This window comes from Pteropus alecto, unplaced genomic scaffold (assembly GCF_000325575.1).
Source record: "Pteropus alecto unplaced genomic scaffold, ASM32557v1 scaffold312, whole genome shotgun sequence".
NCBI classification, from domain to species: Eukaryota; Metazoa; Chordata; class Mammalia; order Chiroptera; family Pteropodidae; genus Pteropus; species Pteropus alecto.
In genome coordinates, this window is record NW_006433948.1 from 967,128 (window position 1) to 990,691 (window position 23,564).

The 23,564-nt window shown below is 44.0% G+C and overlaps 1 protein-coding gene and 1 pseudogene across 4 annotated transcripts in view; both read right to left on the minus strand.

Moving 5' to 3' along the window:
- Positions 1-16,472: 16,472 nt before the first annotated feature.
- On the minus strand, positions 16,473-16,591 carry LOC112477178 (annotated as a pseudogene).
- Positions 16,592-18,543: 1,952 nt separating this feature from the next.
- The window catches only part of OPHN1 (oligophrenin 1), a 240,962-nt gene continuing 235,941 nt past the window's right edge, over positions 18,544-23,564 (minus strand). For 2 of the 4 annotated variants that reach the window (XM_025044450.1, XM_025044447.1), the window contains exons 23-24: positions 20,793-20,834; positions 18,544-19,589 (exon numbers count right to left, since the gene is read on the minus strand). In XM_025044450.1, the coding sequence (XP_024900218.1) occupies positions 20,801-20,834 (34 nt within the window). In that variant the 3' untranslated portion in view covers positions 18,544-19,589; positions 20,793-20,800. Of the gene's footprint in view, positions 19,590-20,792; positions 20,835-23,564 lie in introns of those variants that run through there. The other 2 variants (XM_025044449.1, XM_025044448.1) reach the window with 1 other exon arrangement.

The window sequence follows — 23,564 nt, forward strand, 5'->3', positions numbered from 1 at the left end:
TCAAAGGACAGATCTTCCATACAGAAAGTCAACAGGGAAACAGCAGCCTTAAATGACACATTAGGACAGATAGATTTAATTGATATTTTTAGAGCGTTTCACCTTAAAGCAGAAGAATATGCATTTTTCTCAAGTACACGTGGAACGATTTCCAAGACACACCACATGTTAGGCCACAAACTAGTCTCAATAAATTTAAGAAGATTGAAATCATATCAAGCATCTTCTCCAACCACAATGATATGAAACTAGAAGTCAATTACAAGAAAAAAAACTGAAAAACACACAAACACATGGAGACTAAATAGCATGCTACCACACAATGAATGGGTTCACGATGAGATCAAGGAAGAAATTAAAAGATACCTTGAGACAAATGAAAATGAAAAAAATGACTCAAAATCACAGTGAAAGCAGTCCTACGAGGGAAATTCATAGCAATACAGGCCTACCTCAAGAAACAAGAAAAATTTCAAACAATCTAGTCTACACCTAAAGGAACTAGAAAAAGAACAACAAACAAAGCCCAAAATGAGTAGAAGGAAGGAAATAATAAAGATCGGAGTGGAAATAAATAAAATAGAAACTAAATAAAACAATACAAAAGATCAATGAAAACCAAGAGCTAGTTCTGTGAGAGGATAAACAAAATTGATAAACCTTTAACCAGACTCATGAAGAAAAAATGAGAGAGGACCCAAATAAATAAAATCAGAAATGAAAGAAGAAACGTGACAACTGACATCACAGAAATACAAAGGATTATAAGAAAGTACTATGAACAATTATATGCCAGCAAATTGGACAATCTGGAAGAAAAGGATACATTCCTAGAAACATACCATCTTCCAAGACTGAGTCAAAAAGATGCAAATCTAAACAGACTGGTCACTACTAATGAAATTGAATCAATAATCAAAAAACTCCCCACAAACAAAAGTCTTGGACTGGATGGCTCCACAGGTGAATTTAACCAACATTCAAAGAGGAATTAACAACTCTCCTTCTCAAAGTATTTCAAAAAATTCAAGAGGATGGAAGGCTTCCAAGCTCATTGGACAAGACCCTGATTCCAAAACCAGACGAAGACATTAGAAAAAAGGAAAATTATAAGCTGATATCCCTGATGAACATTGATGCAAAAATCCTTAACAAAATATCAGCAGACAGAATTCAGCCATACATTAGAAAGTTCATGCACCATGATCAAGTGGGATTTCTTCCTGGCATGCAAGTTTGGTTCGATATCTGCGAATCAATTAAAGTGATAAACCACATAAACAAAATGAAGGCTACAAATCACACAATCATATGAATAGATGCAGAAAAATCATTTGACAAAATTTAGCATCCATTTCTGAAATTAAAAAATACTCTCAGCAAAGTGGAAATACAGGGAACATACCTCAACATAATGAAGGCCATTTATGACAAACCACATAACTGTGTCTAAGCACAGACTAAAACAAGGTCATAAAATTGCCCCTACTTTCTGACACCTCTAACCTAGAGCAAACCCCATCCCACTTCACTTTCCCAAATCGCCCACGAAGCTTAAATCCTCTAATAGGTTTTATGTAGCAGCACCTGACTGAGAGGAACCTTCACAGTGTGCATCCTCCCTAACTCCAGGAAGTAATAAAGCCCGACTTGTTTAACTACAGATGTGTTCCTAGTTGTCGCTGGCTAAAGATCATTAATATCACCTAGTAGGTGCTCAATGAATATTTGTTAAATGAATGACTCATACCGTCTGCTTCCTTTTCCCACTTGCTCTATACGAGATGACCTTGGAATTGCCAAATCCACTGGCTTTTCTCAGATTAATTTCTCTTCAACTGATTGTAGCCTTTCGCTTACTTGACTGCTCTGTGTCACCCTCCTCGCCACCAATATTGAACGTAGCCTCTTCTGGTTCTCCTCTTCCCTTCCTGATTTTTTCATTGCCTTCTATTTTCAGTCTATTCTTAAATATTGGAGATTCATAAGATTCCACACTCTCTCTGAGAGATTTCATTCACTAGGGCTTTAACTACCAATGATATGTGAGCGATTTCAAAATTCCTATTTCCTACCAAGATTTTTCTCCTGCCTGCCATCAATTTCACTTGGATGTATCAAATTAACAACTGCCAAGCCATTACCTTCTATCCTATTTAGACTCTTCTCTTAGGAACCCATGCCTCCATGTCTTCCGACCCAGATCAGTGAGATACCGTTAGTTACCACCTAAACCATGGTGCGCTAGAGTCTAAAAATTATTTTGGCTCAAGATTTCCTTTCTTATCTTAATTCTGAAAAATCGGAATGCTGAAAAGCAAACGTTACCTGTAGCAGTAACAGTCTGACTTCTAAACGCTTCTGTAATGTAAGGAAAGTAGACCTTGATATGTAAGAGAGAAATGCCTCAAAACATCTAGGAACTTCGAAATTACAAATACTAATAGAGAATACAATATAAAATAAAAAGAATAACCATTCATTGATTACTTGCTGTGTGCCTGGTGTGGTATTGAACTATCTGATATGCATCATCTCCTTTAATCTCCATAACAACCCACCGAAGCAATATTCTAATGAAAAACTAAAGGCTAGGGAGGTTAAGTAACTTACCCAAGGTTATACAGGTAAAAGGCGGTAGAGCCAATATTCAAACCCAGGTGGTCTTGTAGGAGGCAAAAAAAACCAGCGTTAAAGAGATAAATTACATTAAGATTAATAACATTAAGATAAATTAGATAAAGAGATAAAGAGATAAAGAGATAAATTACATTAAGATAAATTACATTAAGATTAATTTAAAAAGAGATAAATTACATTAAGATTAATAACTCTGTTCATCAAAAGATATCAACGAGAAGAAAAAAACACTCTAGCTATATTGGAGGAAGATGTTCACAACGCATATATTTGACAAATATATCCAGAATATATATAGAACCCTAACAAATCAGTGACAAAAGACAGACTAATAGAAAAAATGAGCAAAAGTCTTGCATAGGCACCTTATCAAAGATTTCCAAATGTCTAATAAATGTATATAAAAAGTGCTCAACTTCATTAGTCATCAGACAAATGCAAAAGGAAACCACAAAAAGATGCCACTCCACAAAAACCAGGATGGCTAAAATAAAAAAATGTAAAAATCTCAAGTGTTGGTGAAGATTTAGAGCATCTAAAACCCACAGACTGTAAATAGAAACACAAAATGGTACAACCGCTTTGAAAAAATGTTTGGCAACATCTGTTAAAGCTGAATATATGCACATGCAATGACTCAGTTTTTCTGTTCCTAGGAATATACCCAACAAAAATGCATACAAGTTTACTACAAGACACGTGAAGATGTGTTCATAGCCGTACTATTCATAATTGTCAATAACTGAATCTCCTTTATGGTCATCAGCAGTCAAACAGACTGGATGTATACTGTGGTATGTTCACACAATGGAATAGTATACAGCACTGAACACGAACCAACCACGAATGTTAGAATAATATGGTTGAATATTGCAAGCATGACACTGAGCCAAAGCAGCTGGAGACAAAAAGAGTAGATATGGTATGATTCCACTTATATAAATTACAAAACAGGCAAACTTAATCTGGGGTGTTAGAAGATTATAGCTTCCACTAAAGGGGTAAGTTACTAGAAGGGAGAATTGAGGGGGGGTGTCTTCTGGGGCGCTGGTAATGTTCTGTCTCTTGATCGAAGTGCTATCACATGGGTGTGCTCATTCTGTGAAATTCAGTAATTTGTACACATATGATTTACACACTTTTCCGTATGTATGTTATACTTCAGGAAAAAAAAAACAACAAAACAGTGGTCTGCCTCCAGATACTACACACCTAATCGTGACGCCATGCTGCCAATGAGGAGAAAACCACAGAGCCGAGCCAAGATACAGATGCTGAGCCTGCTCGTGCCAACAGACCACATTTGATTTAATTCCTTCCCCGACAGTTGACAGACGACTGCATGCAATGCAAGTATTTGAAGTTATGATTGTTAAATTTTCAAAATCCAAGAGTCCTGCCCCAGCCATCTGGTAACTGAGGATGGGGGCTAGCATTTCTGAAACCCAAAGTAATTGTGAATATTCTGATCCAACAGAGAATTACTTGGCAGGGGTGTGTGTGTTGGCGGGGGTTGGGGGTAGTCTGAGCTAGACGTGGTTTTCTCTAGAAATAAAAAGCGAGGATTTTGGAGATTCTCTAAGAAGCAGATGGACTTGAAGGAGGGCCTAGAGAAACTTCCCTGAGAGTCATCTCCCTTGGTGGGTGTACCTTCCCCACAACACTTGGGGGAGACAGCTCTTAAATAATCACAGAAATAAATGCGTGATCGTGCATTATGAAAAGTGCTATTAAGGAAGAGTAAAGAATGAGATGATAGATCACAAGAAGGGAACTGCCTGATTTAGTCTGGGGCCTCAAGGTAAGATTTTCTGAGGAACTGACACTTAATCAGTGAGCTGGAGCTGAAAGGTAAGAAGTTACCCATACAAAGGAATGGAGAGAAAGCATCTAAGTCAAAAGAAAAGTGTCAGGTGCTAAAGCCCTCAGACGGAGAGAATAGCATGCTTGAGGAAAAGGAAGTAGGCCAATTTAGCTGGAGGAGTGTGAGCACGGGGAAGGAATGCTGTGAGAGGAAGCTGAAGAAGTAATCTGAGGAGATAATGCAGAGCCTCGTAGGGTGCAAAAGGGTTTTGGATTTCAAGTGCAAAGGTAAACTAGTCCCACCAAGGGTGTGGCACGATCTGATTTACATTTTTAAAGGATCAGTCTGTGTGCCCTGTGGTGAATTTATTACAGGCTAAGATGAGAGGAAACGAGGCCAGTTAGGAGTCTATTAAATTATTGCAGGTGAGAGATGCTGGTGGCTTAGACTTAAGTGATTGCCATAGAGAGGGACAGAGTGCACATTTTGGGAATCCATTTTGTGTGAAGAATTGTCAGGGCTTACTGATGGATGCACTGGAGTGGTGAACGAGAGAGAGGAGGCATCTGCATGATGCCCAGGTCTTTTGGCATGAAGAATTGGGTAGATGAAACCACCATTTACTAATATCGGGAAAATGAAAGAAAAGCAGATTTGCACTGGAAGAGAGAGGAATAAATCAAGAGCTTGTTTTTGAACTTGTTAAGTTTGAAATGCCAGAGACATTAAGATGGAGATGTTAAGTGCATAGTTGGATTCATAAATCTGCAGCTCAGAAGATACGTATAGGCTGGAAAGAGGGCTTTGAGGGATGTTGGCAAAAAGATGCTATTTAAAGCCACGAGCGTGTATGAAGTCCCTGGGCAGGGGGTTTACAGAAGAGATAGAAAGAGCCCAGGACTGAGCACTGAGGAAAGTTGAGCAAGAACAAAAGCAAAGACCAAGAAAAAGTAGCCAAGAGGCAAGAGAACTCAGATATTGTGCTGGGAAGAATTTCGGGGAGGAAGGAGTAAGCGCTGGTAGCAGCGAGGACAAGCAGAATCAGCCCTGAAGTGTTGTCGGGTTCAACATCGCAGAGGTGCTTGGTGACCTTGGCGAGAGCAGTTTTTGTGAAACGGTGTGAAGGAATCGAGGCCTTCTGAGAGGAAGGTGGGGAACTGGAGACTCTGAGAATAGCTGGCTCTCTCAAAGTCATGGTTAAGTAGGGCAGGAACTAGAGGGGGTAGAGACAGAGAACAAGAAGGAAATAATGGTCGAGGAAGAACTTTTATTTAAGACGGAAGATATCTGAGTGTGTTTCCAGGCCTTCAGGGAAGTGGTCGGTTTAGAAAGAGTTACTGAAAATACAACACAAAAACCGAGAGCTCATTGGTTGATTTTTTTTTTTTTGCGTCAGTACCCGCCACCTCATTCACACTGGCTTCGCCTTAGCTCAAGTCTTCATCATTCCTCCACGTGTGTGACCTGTAACCGTCTTCCGACTGCTCTCCTTGTCTCTAATCATCCCTCCCTTCCAAACAGCTCTGTATCAGCGATCCTCAAAGAATGTTTCGTGGAGGTCTCTCATATACTTTCGGGGTGTTTTCATAAAACTGTTTTCATAAAAATTTTAAGATTTTAGGATTTTAGTATTAAAGTCGTTTGCCTTCGTCGCTGTGTAGACATTTCCATGGATGGCAGCGAAGCATGACTCAAGGGGGTGAAACCAAATTGTAGTAGTCACTGTATTTTTCTCCATCACTAACTCATAACAAATAAATGTCAGTTTCACTTTATTTTGTCTTTTCCAGTTACTGTTAACATTCGATATTATGTTACATTAGTTTCAAGTGTGCAGCACAGTCTTTACACATTTATAGAATTTATTAAATGGTCTCTCCGACAAGTCTAGTCCCCACCTGGCACCATGCAGAGTTATCACAATATTATTGACTACATTCCATATGCTGTGCATTACACCCCCATAACTATTTCATAACTACCAATTTGTACTTCTTAATCTCTTCACCTTTTTCACCCAGCCCCCCAAGCCCCCTCCCATCTGGCGACCATCAGTTTGTTCTCTGTATCTATGAGTCTGTTTATGTTTCCTTTATTTATTTTCTTCTTTAGATTCTACATATAAGTGAACTCATACGGCATTTGTCTTTCTGTGTCTTATTTCACTTAGCATAATATCCTCTAGGTCCATCCACGTGTTGCAGGTGGTAGGATTCCATTCCTTTTTATGGCCGAGTAATATCCCATTGTACATAAGTATCACTCTTCTTTATCCAATCGTCTATTGATGGGCATTTAGGTTGCTTCCATATCTTGGCTATTGTAAATAATGCTGCAGTAAAAATAGATGTTCATATATCTTTTCGAATTAGTGTTTTAGGTTTCTTTGGATAAATACCCACAAGTGGAATTGCTGGTTCATGAGGTAGTTCTACTTTTAATTTCTTGAGGAATCTCCAAACTATTTTCCATAGTGGCTGCACTGGTTTACAATCTCACAACAATGCACGAGGGTTCCCTTTTTGCCACATATTTGCCAAAACTTACTGTTTGTTGATTTATTGATGACAGTTTCACTTTAAAAAACACTAGAATTTATTACTTTTGTTAAATCTCAGTCCTCGAGTATGTACCTTTCTAATATTCTATGTGACGAAATTGAAAGTACTCATAAAACACCTCTGCTGCACAGCAAGGTACGATGGTTGAACCAGGGAAAATCGATTGAGTTGTGGGCTGAACTAGCTGCTTTTTTCATGGAACATCATTTTAAATTGACAGAGCAACTGACAGATAAACTTTGGTTATTTAGACTTGGGTATTGGCAGACATTTTCTCGAAAATGAATGAAGTGAGCCTGCCACTTCAAGGAAAACAATTGATAGTATTTGTTGTTAATGACAGAATGGAAACTTTCAAGTGAAAATTAGAATTTTAGAAAATCTGTACCTGCCACCACGAGCTTGACAGTTTCCCATAACTTTTTGGATAAGATCGATAATATTAATGCATGATTTTAAAACTATTGTATAATGAAATGTCCATGCAGATTTGTATGACTAAGTGCACGATATTTTCCAAATGACTAATACATAATGCTACAAAATCATACCTGGGTAAATGATTCATTCAAAATGTAAGAGACATCAATAGATTTTAATATAAAGTTCATTGATATAGTTTCTGGTCCCACATTGCAGCTAACTTAAACACACACACACACACACACACACACAACACACACACACACACACCTGTTGAGTTTTGGTGTAGTCTCCAAGAAGACAACCCACATAAGGCCAGATTTTCTTCATTTCCATCAAACAAAATAACATATCATAATAGAGAGAATGCAGAAACAGTGAAAAGAGTCTGGCTGTCTTCTATTAAACCAGACAATAGAGTTTTGGAAAAATCTAAAATGATACTATTCTCACTACATTTTGTTTTAAAATATATATCTATACATATATATTTATACGGATATAGATATATATTCCATAAAATGTGTTATTTATGTTCATATGTGATTGATTTATTATTTTTTTAAATAAAAATCAACTTTTTAAACATTCCCCAGTTTTCTTTCAATATGGTAAACATCAATATTGACCACAAAAACAAAGCCTCTATTAGGTCCTCAATAATTTTTAAGATTATAAAGAGGTCCTGAGACCAAAACATCTGAGAACAGTTTCTCCACTAACCACGTCATCTTCCTGGTTTCTAAGCTTCAATGGCTTACAAGCATGCCCAAAACTTCCTTTCAAGTCTCATTCCCTGTCCCTCCCATCCATGTACCCCACACATCGGCTGCATCTGCATCAGGAAACTTGCTAGTCCTTCAACCTGCTATGCCCATCCTCACCCCTATTCCTCACACATCTAGCCCAAAGTCAAACATCACATTGTCTCTGGAGACGTCCTTCCTGCTTGGCAGATTTATCGATCTCTTCTTCTTACTTCTCCAATGCATTTTATGAGGTTGATTTCAGAACTGCCATTTCCCCAATTTTTGCAAATAAAAAAACTGAGGTTGAGAAAAGGAAAGGCAGAAGGGGGGGGCAGTCAAGATGGCGGGCTAGGTGAAAGCGGGGTTCGCCTCCTCCGAAGACCGCATTAAAATGACAACCAAATTATGAAAAAACGTGGAGAACCGTCTGAAGTCTAGCTGATTGTGACACATACATCTGAGGATATAAAGAAAAGGCCACATGGAGACCAGTAAGAGAGGCGGACATGACGCGGGCTGGTCCCACAGCCTCGCATGGCGGCCTAGCACTGGGAGGGAGGGCGCGGCTGCAGAGGCCCCCTGAAGGAGAGGGGTGTCCCACCCCACCCAGGGGCTCCTCAGCCCAGAGTTCCAGCACTGTGGAGAGGAGTTCCCACAAAATCTGACTGTAAAACCAAGTGGGGATTCGGGCCGTCTGGGTGAAATAGATGGACCGTGAAAACCCAGACGTCCCCTTAAAAAGACCGACGCACAGACTCACTCGCCCGCAGACACGCACCATGGGCGCAGGCGGAGGGTCAGCAGCTCGGGAGGTGCCAGAGACACGCAGGGAGGGACTGAGTTGCGTGGCGGACAGTGAAAGCTGGAGGGACAATTGCCATGGTCCTTCGCCAGCCCCCTGTGGCGCAGCCGGCAGACGGGCGCCATCTTGCCTGTGTTGAGCCCGCCCCCTTGCGGCCGAGTCTGAATCTGCATTGGCCGGTGAGATCGCCCCGCCCCGCCCCGCGTCTCCCTGGGACCCCGCCCCTCCTAGCACACAAATTGGGCGGGCCTTTGCCTGGCAGCCGCCCACGCTGTGCCTTCCCTGGGCAGCACATTCATGGGCAGGCAGCAGCTCTTGGCCATTTCGGGGGAGACTTTTGGTGGCAGGCCACTGATGCCAGCCCGAGCTGCAGTGTCTCTTAGGTGGATTGCTGGAGTCTGTGAGCCTAAGGCGGATGGCGGCAGGCCTTGCTATGATCTGTGACTTTTACCAGAGGCCACAGATTCGGCCCTGGCATGAAACCTGACTCTGCATTGGCCAGGTGAAATCTGCTTGCTTTACCCTGGTGACTCCCTAGGTCCCCACACCACCCCACTCCCATACCACCCAAAGGCTCTTCCCCCTGCGGAGTCTGACGGGCAGCTGGCAGGTAGCCCCAGGCCTGAGGCGCACTAGTCCTTTTGCTGAGCCGCCCCCCACCCTGTACTGGGGTAACCGACCTTGGCTCGCAGCACGGTCTCTCCCACTAGCCTCTGGGTCCAGCACAGGCAGTAACCATCTGCGAATCGCTTTGTAGCTCCCACCAGGTAACCCCGAACAGTCAAAGGCAGGGGCTGACCTTGGCCTGCACGGGAGCCCCTCCCAAGGGGCCCCAAAACCAGCACACTCGGAGGCTGGCATGAGATCACAGTGGAGCACCCCCTGACTAGCCCAACAAGCGGCACACCCAAAGGGTGGCCTCGACAAGTACACTCACTCCATGGGGTCAGCCCTCACCCAGCAGCTTGTGGGCATGGCCAATCCTCACAGCCAGTTAGCCCAAGGGTCAGTCCCATCTACTGACATGATAACAGCAAACGACACTTACTTACAACAAGAGAACACACACAGTCACTCAAGGAACATGCCCAGAGCCCTCGGTGCAAGTGATCAGGGAGACTTCGCCTCTGGGACACACAGGACACCTACTACATAAGGCCACCTGGCCAAGGTTGAGAGATGCAACAAATCTTCCTAACACATAGAAACAAACACAGAGGCAACTAAAATGAGGGGAAAAAAAACATGCTACAAATGAAACACCAGGAGAAAATTCCAGAAAAAATCTAAATGAAATGGAGGCAAGCAACCTACCACAGATAGAGTTCAAAACACTGGCTAGAAGGATGCTCAATGAACTTGGAGGGAGGAGAGATGAGCTCAGCGAGGACTTTAACAGAAAGAGAGTAAGCATAAAAAAGGACACAGAAACTGTAAAAAGAACCAGTCAGAAATGAAGTATACAATAATTGGAATGGAGAATACATTAGAGGGACTCAACAGTAGATTGGATGAAGCAGAAGATCAAATTGGCAATTTGAAAGATAAGGTAGCAGAAAATACCCACTCAGAATAGCAACAGGAAAAAAAAAAGAATCCAAAAGTATGAGGTTACTTTAAGAGACCTCTGGGGCAACATCAAGCGTACCCGCATTTGCATCATAGGGGCACCAGAAGGAGAAGAGAGACAGCAAAGGACTGAAAACTTATTTGAAGAAATAATAACAGAAAACTTCCCTAACCTGGTGAAGGAAATAGACAGACAAGCCAGGGAAGCGCAGAGAGTCCCAAATAAGAGGAACCCAAAGAGCCCCACACCAAGACACACCAGCGTTAAAATGGCAAAGGTGAAAGACAAAGAGACGATCCTAAAAGCAGCAAGAGAAAGGCAGCTAGTTACTTACAAGGGTACCCCCATAAGAATGTCAGCTGATTTTTCAACAGAAACTTTGCAGGCCAGTAGGGACTGGCAAGAAATGTTCAAAGTGATGAAAAACAACAACCTCCAACCAAGACTACTGTACCCAGCAAGGCTATCAAGTAAAGTGGAAGGCGAGATAAAGAGCTTCCCAGACATGAAGAAGCGAAAGGAATTCATCGCCAACAAGCAAATCTTGCAAAAAAAGGGTAAGCAGTCTTGTGTAAAAAGAAGGGGGAAAGAAAACATAAATATGAATAATAAAATGGCAAAAGGTACTGGTGGCAGATTTGAGGGGTGTATACGGGGATATGAATCAGATTTCTTTGGTTCCTGCAATCGTCCCTCCTGCTGGCCATGTCGTCCCAATATCTGGGCAGAGAGAGAACCATATGGCTAATTAATTCTGGAAGAAGTCTGTCTCTGGAAATGCCAGCCACATCAGCTCCTCTGGCGGAAATCCCTAGCACTGGCACAGGCTGAGTCGACTTGCCTGGTGAGTGTGGATACCAGACCACAGTTTGGTACCAAGCCAAACTGACAAGAGGAGCCAACTTTGAACGCCTACTCCAGGCGAGGCACTTTCCAGTAGATTCCTCACTACAGCCCTGAGAGGTGTGTGTCGTCGCCCTCATGTCATAGGTGAGGAAAATACGACTTAGAGCAAGGAAGTTACTTGCCAGGGGCAAGTGTCAGAATAGGCATTGAAATCCTGACTCTTCCTGACTCCTAAAGCCCATATTCTTTGCTGCCTCTTTGCTGTGTTGTATCATGTGGGCAACGAAACACGGTAATAAAACCTCGGCTACGTGACTACGGTTATAGCAAGTCCCTTAACCTCTCTGTGTCTCAGTTTATTCATCTTCGAAGTGGGAATAATAATACCTACATCATAGGGTGTTGAGTGGACTCAGTGTATTCATATATGCAAAGCACTGAGAACAGTGCCTGACAGAGTCAACGCCATGTTTCTTAGATAAATGTAAAAGCCCCTTCTTTCTCTTCGAAATTTCTTAATTCTTCCATTCTCAGATCTGGGAAGGAAAAGAAAGGAAGTAGCTCAGAAGGAAAACTCTCCTAGAAAGAAATCGGCTTTTATCTGAAGCTGGAGAAAGACTATGGCTACTGACCGACCTGGGTAGCCCCAACCTACAGAGCTTGAAAGGGCCGACAGGGAAAGTACACGGCATCCAAGTGTCATGGTGAATTCCTGTGTCCGGTCACCCTGGCTCCCTCTCTGCAGCTGGATATTGCTTGCTCAGCTCTCGTTGACCTCCCTTCGATTTTCAGATCTGGCGATGGCTGGAGACCTGGGACCATGAGCACGGGTCATGGAAGCTGGACTTGAGCATCATAGCCCTGTCTGGCTCAAAAACAAACAAACAAAAAGCTTACATATGGGTTTCAGATGCCTTTGCATTGGTCCCAAGTTAGCAAGAGCAAGGTCGTGACTCCATGACCACGCCCCCCTCAGCCAGAACCAAAGAAGATACGCATCGTGTGTAGATGTGTGTATGTCTCTAGACGCCTCAGCGTTTCCTGGAAGTCCGGGACAGGGAAAAGCTGATGATCACCGGGGAGACCCTGGCCGCACAGATATATCCTCCATCTCCATGGCCTTTTTATTGGCTGTTATTATCCTTTGTCTAGCCAGGGAGCATGGGCCTTTGAGCATGATTCGTGCAGCTTCTTTATTCTCCAAGACTGCCACCAGCTTTTAACCGATCGGTCGAACACACACCCAAATTCCCAGCAGTTAAGTTATGTTATAAAGAGAGAAAACCCACTATTCTTGGTGTTAGATATACCTGGGGTTGAATCCCAGCACCGCCAATTAATGTCTGTGTGACGTGAAGTAAGTCATTTAACCTTGTAAGGCTTCGGTGTCCTCATATCTAAAATGTGGATATTACTCTCTCTCCCAGGGCTGATGCGAGAAATACATGAGAAATACAGTGTAGAAGTGCCTAGCAGAGGGCCTTTCCTTCCTCCTTTGCCTAATGCTTTCTCTCAGGTACCAGCCAGCTTCCTGAAGCTTTCAGAGCTGTGAACCTGTAAGTTAACATGACAAGTTCAAAGCCCTCTCATCCCATTAAGCCCCCATAATTCCTTCTCCCTTAAAATCATGCAGGCCTTGATCTGTGGAATGGATCCGAGGCCCATTCATTAATGTCTCAGTCAGTTCCCCGATTAGCTCACCACCTTTGTGCTTCTGGGCAGGTCCCAGGGGCTTTGAATGCAGATGCGATGGCCCCGCCCAGGGGCGCCTCTGATATTTCAATCAGAGATTTGCGTATTTACTATGATTTTCTGGCAGACGGCCTTAAAGTATCTTGAGCAAGAGGAGCTTTTTCTCGTTTACACAAAGGCTGCATGTAAGCTAGGGGTGACCCTGTACCTTGCCTATCCCTGACTCGCTTCCGGCACCGGCCACACTGTTATTTATTTCCCTCCTGTACTGTACCCCATCTCCAGTGGCACAGCGCAAAGAGAAGGTGGCAATTGTTTTTTTGTGTTTTTTTGTTTGTTTGTTTTGTTTTTTTTTTTTCCCCCCCCAAACGCCTGTTTAACAGTGGTTTTGGGGTCTTCCATGTTAGAGTTGTTTTCAGTAATGAAAATAAGCCATCGTCGTACAGGCTCAGGACTCCCAGAGGCCTCGCTTCTATCTAAGCTTCACCACTTACTTTCTACGCGACTTTGCACAAATAACAATCAATCATCTGGATCTCAGTCTCTGTATCTGTAAAATGGGACTAAAATGAGGTGGTTGAGACGCTCGAATGACACAACGTATATAAAATACATGTAATGTGCCTGCCAGGTGGTCCTACTTTTTTCTTTTTTCTTTTTTTCTTTTTTTTTACCCAAATACCACCCTAACTCTTATGCCAGATCTCCAGGGATGGCTCGAGGATTCAGGCTCCTCCCACTCCCTGCTAGGCACACTAGAGATGCTCAGCAATGTTTGTCCCTTCCCTTGCTCCCAGAGGCCCCCCAGCTCCATCGTGGGTCTTGTTTCAATTCCCAAGGCCCCGAATTCTAGAAGCACACATCACGCCAATGCTCCAGATCTGATTCTTATAACCTGTCCGCTTGCGGTCAGGGCTGAGTCGCTTTTCCCCTTTGTCACAGTGGGACCAGTCTGGCAATCTGGCTGCCAGTGCTTCTTTCCCAGAGCTCTTCAAATTCATGAAAATGATGTTTAGACCCATTTCCTAAAGTATTTTGTGATGTCTTATTCACTTCAGTGAAAATAATGTGATTTCTTGCTGGGCCTCACTGTGGACGTCTGTCAAATGGGGGCAAAATACCGGGTCTTACCTACCTTAGGGGGCTGTTATGGGGACAAAACAATGGACCTAAGAGTGCTCCGCAGAGTCTCAAGTCATAAACTGTTAGGATAAATGCCGACAGAGAAAAAAATATCAATGCGTTTCGAAGTAATCAGATTAAAGCAACTAAGAGTTTAGAGGCCCTACAACACAGGTGAGATCGGAAATCCAAGGTCCAAATCTATTTCCTACTCGTGTGACCTTGGGCAAGTTATGTCGCTTCTCTGAAGCAACGTGAGTGTACGTGTGATGGAAACAGAGTAGCAGCCAGACGAAAGGCCCGGTAAGTCCTCCCCAGTGTGTGCTCTGCTACTGGAAACAGATGTCTCGATTCTGGTAAACTAGTCACCCAAAGAAAGTAGACTCGAAAGGTCCTTAGGGTGGTACTCTGAGCATCTCTTTGCTGCCATTGGCTCTGGTGTGTGGCCTTAGACATGTCACTTCTGAGTCTGTTTCTCCATTTTAAAGGGTTTGATGATAAGCAGTTGTCTTAGCTAATGGACATCAGAATCACCTAGAGAGACGAGTAGCAGATGGGGGATGAGCAGGACTTTTCTCGTGTTTATAAGCTCCTTCTACCCCCAATAAACTATCCCTCAAAAGCCCAAGTCAGGACAGTTGATTCCTGAGTATGTGGTTTGAAGCACCTGGTTCTCAAAGCAGTCTGGATACTCATTCTACTCTAATTAAAATACTGACTAGTTTCAAGCAGCTTCACTGGAGTTAGGCCCATCCCACTTCCTTACAGTTCCCATTAATGTGGTGTGATGATTGACATCTCCTCCCAGAAGAACCCTTCTTACGTGAACCGAAGATGCTAAACGATGGACAGACAAAAACCAGTACAGATGTCCATGTTCTCCTTCCAATGGAGGTGGTAGTAAAACGCACAGCTGAGAATAACAAAATATCAAAGCTGAAAAGGCTCTTTGAGATGACCTGGTTTCCAGACAGGTGATTTGAGGCCTGGAGGAGGCGGAAGAACTCGCTTAGCATCACAAAGAGACAGTGACAGGTGAACCTGCGCACCAAGCTCCCAGAAGCTCTTTCCACTGCCCCTCGCTTCCTTGTCACTGCCTTTCATGCTCAGAGATTTGAAAGTCAATTAACTTTCAGTCTTCTTATTCCCTAGGCTGGTTGCACTGTTCTTTGAAGTGGAGAAATTTCATCTCTATGTCCTCAAAGCACAAGATCATGGCCAAAGCAGTGGAAGATGGTGGCGGCTATGGACACACCCTTTGTAAACACCCTCGACCTAACACACCGGCCTTACCCACCATTTTTGGTCTTCCGTCTCCTGAGAGCTCCTTCCTCAACCTGCTTTGTCGTCTCAAATGCCTTATATCAGTGCGTCTCCAACTTTAACGTGCAGAAAATCTCCCAGAGATCTTATTAAAATAGATTCCGATTCCAGGCGTCTTGGGATGGGACCAAGAGTCTGCACTTCTAACAAGCTCCTGGGTAATGCTGATGCCGAGGCTGATGATGGAGCATATTAGGAGTAGCAAGACTCGTGCGTATCGTTTCCATCGGTCTCATTTCTAAGCATCTTTTCCATTTACTGTCAGGATTCTGTCACTGCTCGAGGCAGTGTGGTGTACGGCACACAGGGAGGCCTCTGTAGAGTACACTTCTGAATTGTTATCTACCCCTAGCTGTGTTATCTTGGGCAAATCATTTCTCATCTCCCCGAGTCTCAAGTTTCCTTATCTGTACAATGGGGCATCACCTATCATGCAGTGATGTTGAGAGGCCTGAGGAAGTGACGAGGGCTTGCTGCAAAGCAGACCATAGATTGGGATCCGCAGATACAAAAGGCTTCTGTACCTAGCTTTCCTTAGAATTGAAAATGATATCACGAGCGGTGCATGCTAGCTGCACCGCCATGCCTCATGTGCTCAGATCGTCTCCATGACAAAACTGCACATGGAGGCCATTGATACTAGACAGTCTGCATACCTTATTGAAAGTCACACGCATGGGCCCGGGATCTCACTCTTTTCTCTGATTTCACAGAAGTGTTTCACATGGGCAGTCTTTCTAACATCTATGAATGTCCTTGGTACCAAGCGCCTCTTTTCTTGTGAAAGTGAAGGCTTTTCTTCATCAAAAACATCTCAAGGGATCTTGCTTCTTTCTCACTGCGATTTCTTTTTGGGGTCAGGGGGGCGAGGCAACCCTTGGTTGACCTCACAGATTGCAAGGAACTTGTCAGCTTACAATCCCTTATTTTTTAATTTTTACGCCTATAGCACCTGGTCTTCCTAGGCGGTCTCCCATCCAAGTACTAATCAGGCCCGACCCTGCTTAGCTTTTGAGATCAGACGGGATGGGGCTTGTTCAGGGTGGCATGGCCATAGACTTCCCTTGCGATTTTTAAATGCTTCTGAAACTTTTTCTGGGCTTGTAAAGTGTCAAGGCCGTTTGTCTGCAGCTACATTAAAAATAGTATCATTGATCTACATTCTCTCAAAGGTGATTTTTTTTTCTAGTCACAGAAATACCTCTTCCTCTACTACTTCATTTTTTCTAGTTATTACAGAATCAAGAAATTACTTGAAAAGGGGAGGAAACCTCCCCACGACAGCCAATTACTTGAGGATCTTGAACTTCGCCCCTCAGTGGTTGGACAATGCCCCCTCCCAGACACACACGCCTCTTTATAAACAAAAACTTCGATATTTCTTATTCTGAATTACCTCTTCACTTTTGCTATTTCTACAGAAATATCTTATAGGGATTTGACCCCAAGGCATCAAGTCCCGCAGAGGTGCTGAGACCTCTTTGGTTTCTTGAACTGTGTGTATGGATGACGCCTGTCTTTTAGGCTGAAACCGCACGTGTTATAAACTTGGACACATACATACCAGGACCTTTTATTTTCTTTGAAAAACAGTTAAGCCAAGGACTTAAGCACTACCGACTGAAAAAGAAATCTTTCACCTCACAAGGTAAAATAAGTGATCTTTTTAAAAATACTACCAACAGGGTACATTGAAGGCGAGGAGGAAGCATGACTTGGAAACTTCGTCCAGCCCAGTTTTGGTTCCCCCGTAAACTGGACTTGCGCCCCCATATTTTCTTAGGCAGGCATGAGTCAGAGTCATGCCAGCTCCAGTAACGTGGCCTGTGTATGGCCAAGGGAAAATGGCCTGGGGGACAGAGTGAGAGAGGCCTGGATTCAAGTCACAGTTGTTATTTATTTTCTGCGTGACCTTGAGCGAATTGCTTTAGCTCCGCCCCCCATCAATCCTTCATCTGCAAAATGAAGAGAATGGAATCCACCTGCATGATCGCTTAAGGACTAAATGAGATAATGGACACGAAGCACCTGGTACTTAATAGGTGCTCGGTAAATGTTACCACTGCACACCTGCTTGCTTCAGTCACCTAATGGGATGGACCAGAGAGGCCACAGCTGTGAGACCAGGGTTCAACAAGCCCAGCAGGCCTCGCAGGGATTCCCTGTGGGGGTGAGCGGCTGGCCGATCGGTGGCAACCTAGGCGTGTCTTCATTGGGAATGACTGCAAGTTTCCTCTCGATGACTTCCAAACAAGCTGTCAGTGTGTTTACCTAGCACGTTATGACTCACTCAGAAACCACGTTTAGACTTCGGTCTTGCAAGCAAGTATTGTCTCTTAGTAACACTGTTCCGAAGGCATCTCAGAGTTGGTTCGGGCATGTGTGTGCATTCTCATTCATTCATTCATTCATTCATCTCTCTCTCTCGATTCGCCTTCCTCCATCTCCCATGCGTCCCCACCCCCACACCTACACTCCTCTCTCAGTACTGTAGTGAGGGTATGAGCAGGGCCTCTTTCACACTGGGCCAAATTCTACCTACACAGACAGACTACGGCCCGGGACTCTTCCTGGGGACGCAAGGAACGCCACCTTCTCTAGCAGCTTCCTTCAACGAACAGGAATCAGAAACGTCTGCTCCTCGGATTTCTCACTACACCGACTGTGTTTGTGTTCCTTTGCAGGGATTGAGGTGGCAAATGAGGCAGACTGGGAGCGTGTGTCTGCAAGCTTTCCGTTTGGTGGCAAATACGTGGGGTAAGATCCAAACCTGCAAAATGATGACCCCTAGAGCCACTCATCATACTGTCCCTAGCGACATAAGTGTCGTGTGATGGAAAAAAAACCTTGAGTAGGAGCCCAAGGACCTGGGATCTTGTTTAGACACGGCGGCTAACTTGTTTTGCCTCGGTTTCCCCAATGGTAAACTAAGCAGTTAGACCAAATTATTTTGAGAAGCCCGTCCAGTCAACTAGTTTACGGGTTATAAAAAGAGTCGTTTCTCTCAGAGCTGTGGTTCTTAACCTTTATTGGGTCACAGGCCCATTTGAAATTCAGTAGAATATCATGAACACCTCCCCAGAAAAGGCACATCGTCGTAGAATCTGCATACCATTTCAGAGGCTTCGTGAACTCTCCCGAATCCATGGGCGGTGCGTTAGGGATTGTTTCAGGAGATTAAAGAGCTTATCTGCAGAAGGCAAACATTAAGCGACAGTGACAGCTGCCTAACCCCAAACCATCTTAACTTTTACTTTCCAGCATTAGACCCCGAAATAGAACCCCTGCAGGAGAGAGAGAGTCCCCCTTTTAAAAAGAATCACTTTCAGCTTTTATGTCTTTCTTGATTGTTTGGAAAGGAAGCTGTCAAGAGAAAACAGGCGGAAGAACAATTCAAACAGAACTAAGATTTGACATGCAAAAAAAAAAAAAACATGCTTGCAGATTTGTCCTAAGCAGCTGTACGCAAGAGCAGGAAGTCCGCCTTCCTGAGTCCACACAGAGGGGCTGACGGGACATCACCCGTGCTGTCTGGCCCCCCAAAAGCCGACAGGTTCTTGGTGACACACGGCAGCACCAGGCCTCCACCCTGGCACCCAGGTCCATATCCTCAGCAAGAGACATGTTAGCATTCTCCAACGCTTGCAAACATTCCTACTCCCCCACTTCCGAAGCAAGCGATGGCCCCAGCTCAAGCAGCTTTTAGCACGGCCTCCGGTCTTCTGGAGTTCGATGTCCTTTCGAGGAGGCAGGACATTCAGAGGAGACATGAACACGGGGCCTGGCTCTTCGTCCCAGGTCGATGGACAGCTGGATTTCCGCAGTCTGGCTTGAGGAAGATCGGCCATTCACAGTCTAACGGGGACTCAGGAAAGAACTTCCGAAGGAATGAAGATAGAATGCAGAGGAGACATAAACCTGTTCTAGAACCCAGAGCCAGGAGGTGCAGGACCAGGAAATAGCTGCTCTTCGGCAAAAATGACTCGGCACACAAGGGTTGGAAGAAGACCCCTCCGGAGCCTCGAAAGGGTCTCCCGAGGCCAAGGCTTTAAAAAACCTGGAAGGGAAGGAAGAGAGTGGGGAATGAACGAGGACCGAGCAAGCACGCAATGGCACCGAGCAGCGGGCCGCTCCCGGTACCGACCTAGCCACACGCTCAGTGGCTGACCTTCCGATGGACAAGGAGCTGTGCAGCCAACGGCCGTTCTAACTCTGATCTCATGTAACGGGTCTATGATGGTGCTATCATCAGGAATAGAAACGTGGGCCCTTGGCCTCAACTCCACTCCCCCAAAAGTCCACGAGGGATGCGGAAGCCTGATACCTCTGAGATGACCCCCACCTCTGCAACATGGCCTCTGCCTTTTTGGTACTATGAGAATTCCGAGCTTCCTTTTACTGGGACTTCACCTCCATGAGGACTGATGAGGAGAAAGCTCATCTAGCATGGGCCTCTGAGGACTGGCAGTGACGAGTAAAGAAAGGGAGCCGGCGGAGCACGTGGAAAGCTGGATCTCACTTCTGTGTATACTGCTGCATGCCAGCCAGCGACGCGACGGTCACACAATCCGAACACCAAGAGAGAGAAAACGCTTCCAAGGGCTCCGTGGCTCCCGTGACCTTGGCAAGTCACCGATGCCCTCTGAACCTCAGCTGCTTTATTCGTTCGGTTAAAACATATAATAGCCTCCGTATTTCTGGCATTCGATCTGGATCAAATGAGCTAACGGGTGTGAAATCGCTTTACATCAGACAAATACAAAGGACCAAGGATGAAGGGTCAGGGGGCAAGACCGAAAGAGTGATTTGCCCTGAAGGAATGAAGTCCTTCTACAGATACTAAGGTGGACTCTCGGCACCTGCTATGAATACCAAAAGAGAGGTTACTCATCTTCTAGAACAAAGGATGGCAGAGTTAGAAGGTCCCGACCTTGTCATTTCACAGATTGGGAAACCGAGGCTCAGAGAAGGAAACGTACTTGTCACAGCCCAGGAATCCTAATTAGTAAACTCGATTCAGAGGCAATTCGTAAAACTACACCGCAGTCTGGCAGGGGCAGAAAGGGAAGGAGAAAGAGGCTCGAAAGCACAGAGAAGCTCGGAACTGGACGGCAGTCCGTGTAAGGGCCACGTAATCGCAGGCGTGGAGGTGAGTTTCCACCCTCTGCTCCTACACGGCAGCCCAGTTTTCAAAAGCTCGGAGCCCATCGAGAAGGCTCATGCGTAACAAGGTTCTGTAATCGGGTGGGAGACTACATACCTGAGGCCTCAACATTCATCTCCAGGAAGTCTGCCTTGAGAACTGTGGGTAAAGGAGGAAAAACATTTCACTAAGACTCTCGAAATCAGAACTGGAAAGGCAAAAAAAGCAAGGCTATGGGCGGCCCTTCCAGGCCAATGCCAAAGTGGTCATTTAAAAAATGGAGAAGTGATTCCATCCAGATATTTCGAAGCATCTAGCTCCATGCTTATAGGTTGGGCTACGTCTGTGGCAGATTAAGAGAGCCCAGTCTCCCAGACACGAAGTTATCTTTTAAGTGCGAGACTGGGTGTCAGACAAGGGGAGGCTAGGGGAGCCCAGAGAAATGGACTCAAGACCAAATACTACATTCTGTGATTATCCCCAAGAGGGAGAAGGACAAAGAGAGAGGGCAAATGCCAGCTGGACTACGAATCCTCCATTGCCTTGAAGACCAAGCCAGCCTGGCCTGGCCTCTCGATGTGCTTAGATCAGTCCTAAATGAGCCTTGACTGGGGATGGCTGGAGGAAAGACAATCTTGAAGAGTCACACATCATATAGTGTGGCCAGAACATCCTAGAATACAGCTGGTCCCAGGGCCACATCCTCAGCATCGATTTGATCTTCTCTCTTAAGTCTATTTAATAGCTTCTCCCTGAATGATCATATTTCCATCCATGGTTTTGGTGACCACCAGATACTGAGAACCCCTACGAAGAGCTCCTACTCATATTTTGGTATATGCGAATGCCCCAAGAAGCACAGCGGCTGTACTCAACAGTTTTACCCCTAAAGCTACGTAGGTCCAGCCCCGACTACTAGTCTAAGTTGCAGTAACCTACTGGACATCTCTGTTGCAAAAACATTTCAAAAACACCGTGTCCAAAATTGAGCAGAGCGACTTTTCCACAAAACCTGTTCCTTCATGATTAATTATTGTTACCATCTACTTAATTACCCAAGTTAGATTTTCCTCTCTTAATCTTTCTCCAGTGTTCCATGTTCGAAACGTCAGCAAGGTCACACCTCGCCTCCCATTTCCTTCCTAGTGGCCATACCATAGGTCAAGGCCTCAGGACCTCATCGCGTCTCGCCAGGAGGACCAGTGTCCTAGTTACCCTCCCTGCCTCCAGTCTTTGGTAAGAGAGTCAAATGCTCCCACTGGGGTCGCCATCGTGTTCGAGCCAATAACTCCCACTTTAGACACGTTCGTTGAGGGATTCTGCTCGGGGCTTGAGTTTCTACAAACACAGCCCCTGCCATGCTCCCTTCCCTTGCCCTAAAAGAAGCCTGAACTCTGTCCTTTCTAAGAAGGATTTCAGGATTAGGTCTCCCATCTTCTCCGGTGGCACTTTCTCGATCAATAAACCTTTTCTTTACTCCAAACTCTGATGTTCTGAGTTCTGGACGGGTAACGGCCTGGTGAGGATCAGCCAGGAGGTAGTGCCTGTGACAGACTACCCCGACACTTACAGGAGAATTATCAAAAATATAACAAACTAACTCGAATGCTTTTCAGAATCACATGATCTGGGAAAATGTTTGACATTAAAGCTGATTTTGAATTGGGTTTGGTAAAACAGGCATATGTTTAGAATCATTAGCATTAAATCATGCTTTTATTCTACCTGGGTTTATTAGTTAAATAAGTTCACGTTACCTCTGCCGCAAAATTTGTCAGCAAGAAAAATAACTTGATACGATAATATTTTCGTAAATGATCTAAACTGAATTGTTAGGAGCAAGTAAATTAAAGAAATATAAACGGGATAAAAAGCGTCTGGTCCCTCTCAGTGCCTTAACTCTGTCTCTCTCACTGTCCCTTGCACTGTCTCTGAGCGGACCCACATTCTGTCTGTGGAGCGTTACCCCTTTTCTAATAAACTTTCCTTTTGACTCCAAAAAAAAAAAGTTTCTTTTAGGTTACCTTTTAGCGATAATTATATTGTACGCATACTCAAATGGTTTTCTAAATCTCTTTGGTAACTTGAAACTTTTACTAAATTAAATGATAAAAATGTTTGAACATCTAGGTATTTCCAAATAACATGAAAACCTGAAACCTTCATCGCTAGGTAAATCTAATTTTTCCTACTTTTGGCTTCTTAGTACACAGAACCTGAAAGATAAATCTAGATCTATTAATAAACGTCTTGTATTTTACTAAAACAAACACATTTCTGAAAAACTGGTAAGTTGCCAACAAAAGCCTACATTTCCAGAGGTTATGAAATATATTCATATATTTGCCAATGTACAGAATGCTAGTTGTTTATTTTTTAGCTGTCATTAGAAATTAAGGTTTCTAAAGGTTAAAATTCTAATTAAGATAAAAGAAAACATTTTTTCAGTAAAGAAAGTATAAGGCATGGAGAATTTTTTTTTTGAAAGAAAGGAAAGAAATTTTGTTCTATCGTGAGGCTGGTTGTTTTAGAATGGAAAAGTGGGGAGGAGAAGGTCAAAGATCTTTACGTAAAAAGGAAAGTTGTAGAAGGTTTACGGAAAAGGAATCCTGAGAAAAGAAATTTTATGTGAGGTCAAGTCGAATAAGATTGAAATAAATTTCATCAAGTAAGTGACTTTAAATATTAAAAGTAAGCCGATACAAAATTAGTTTGGTTTTCTCCCTCTGCTGAAAAGGATGACCAGTCTGCTACTGACATGTGAAAAAGTTTTCTGCCTAGAAAGTGAAGCTTCCGTGTTTTATCAAAATGAGTTTCTGTGCTTTATGTTGTCTTAAACAGGTCTATTACTTAAGAAATCGAATCTCCTCAATAGTAAGAACTAAGTTT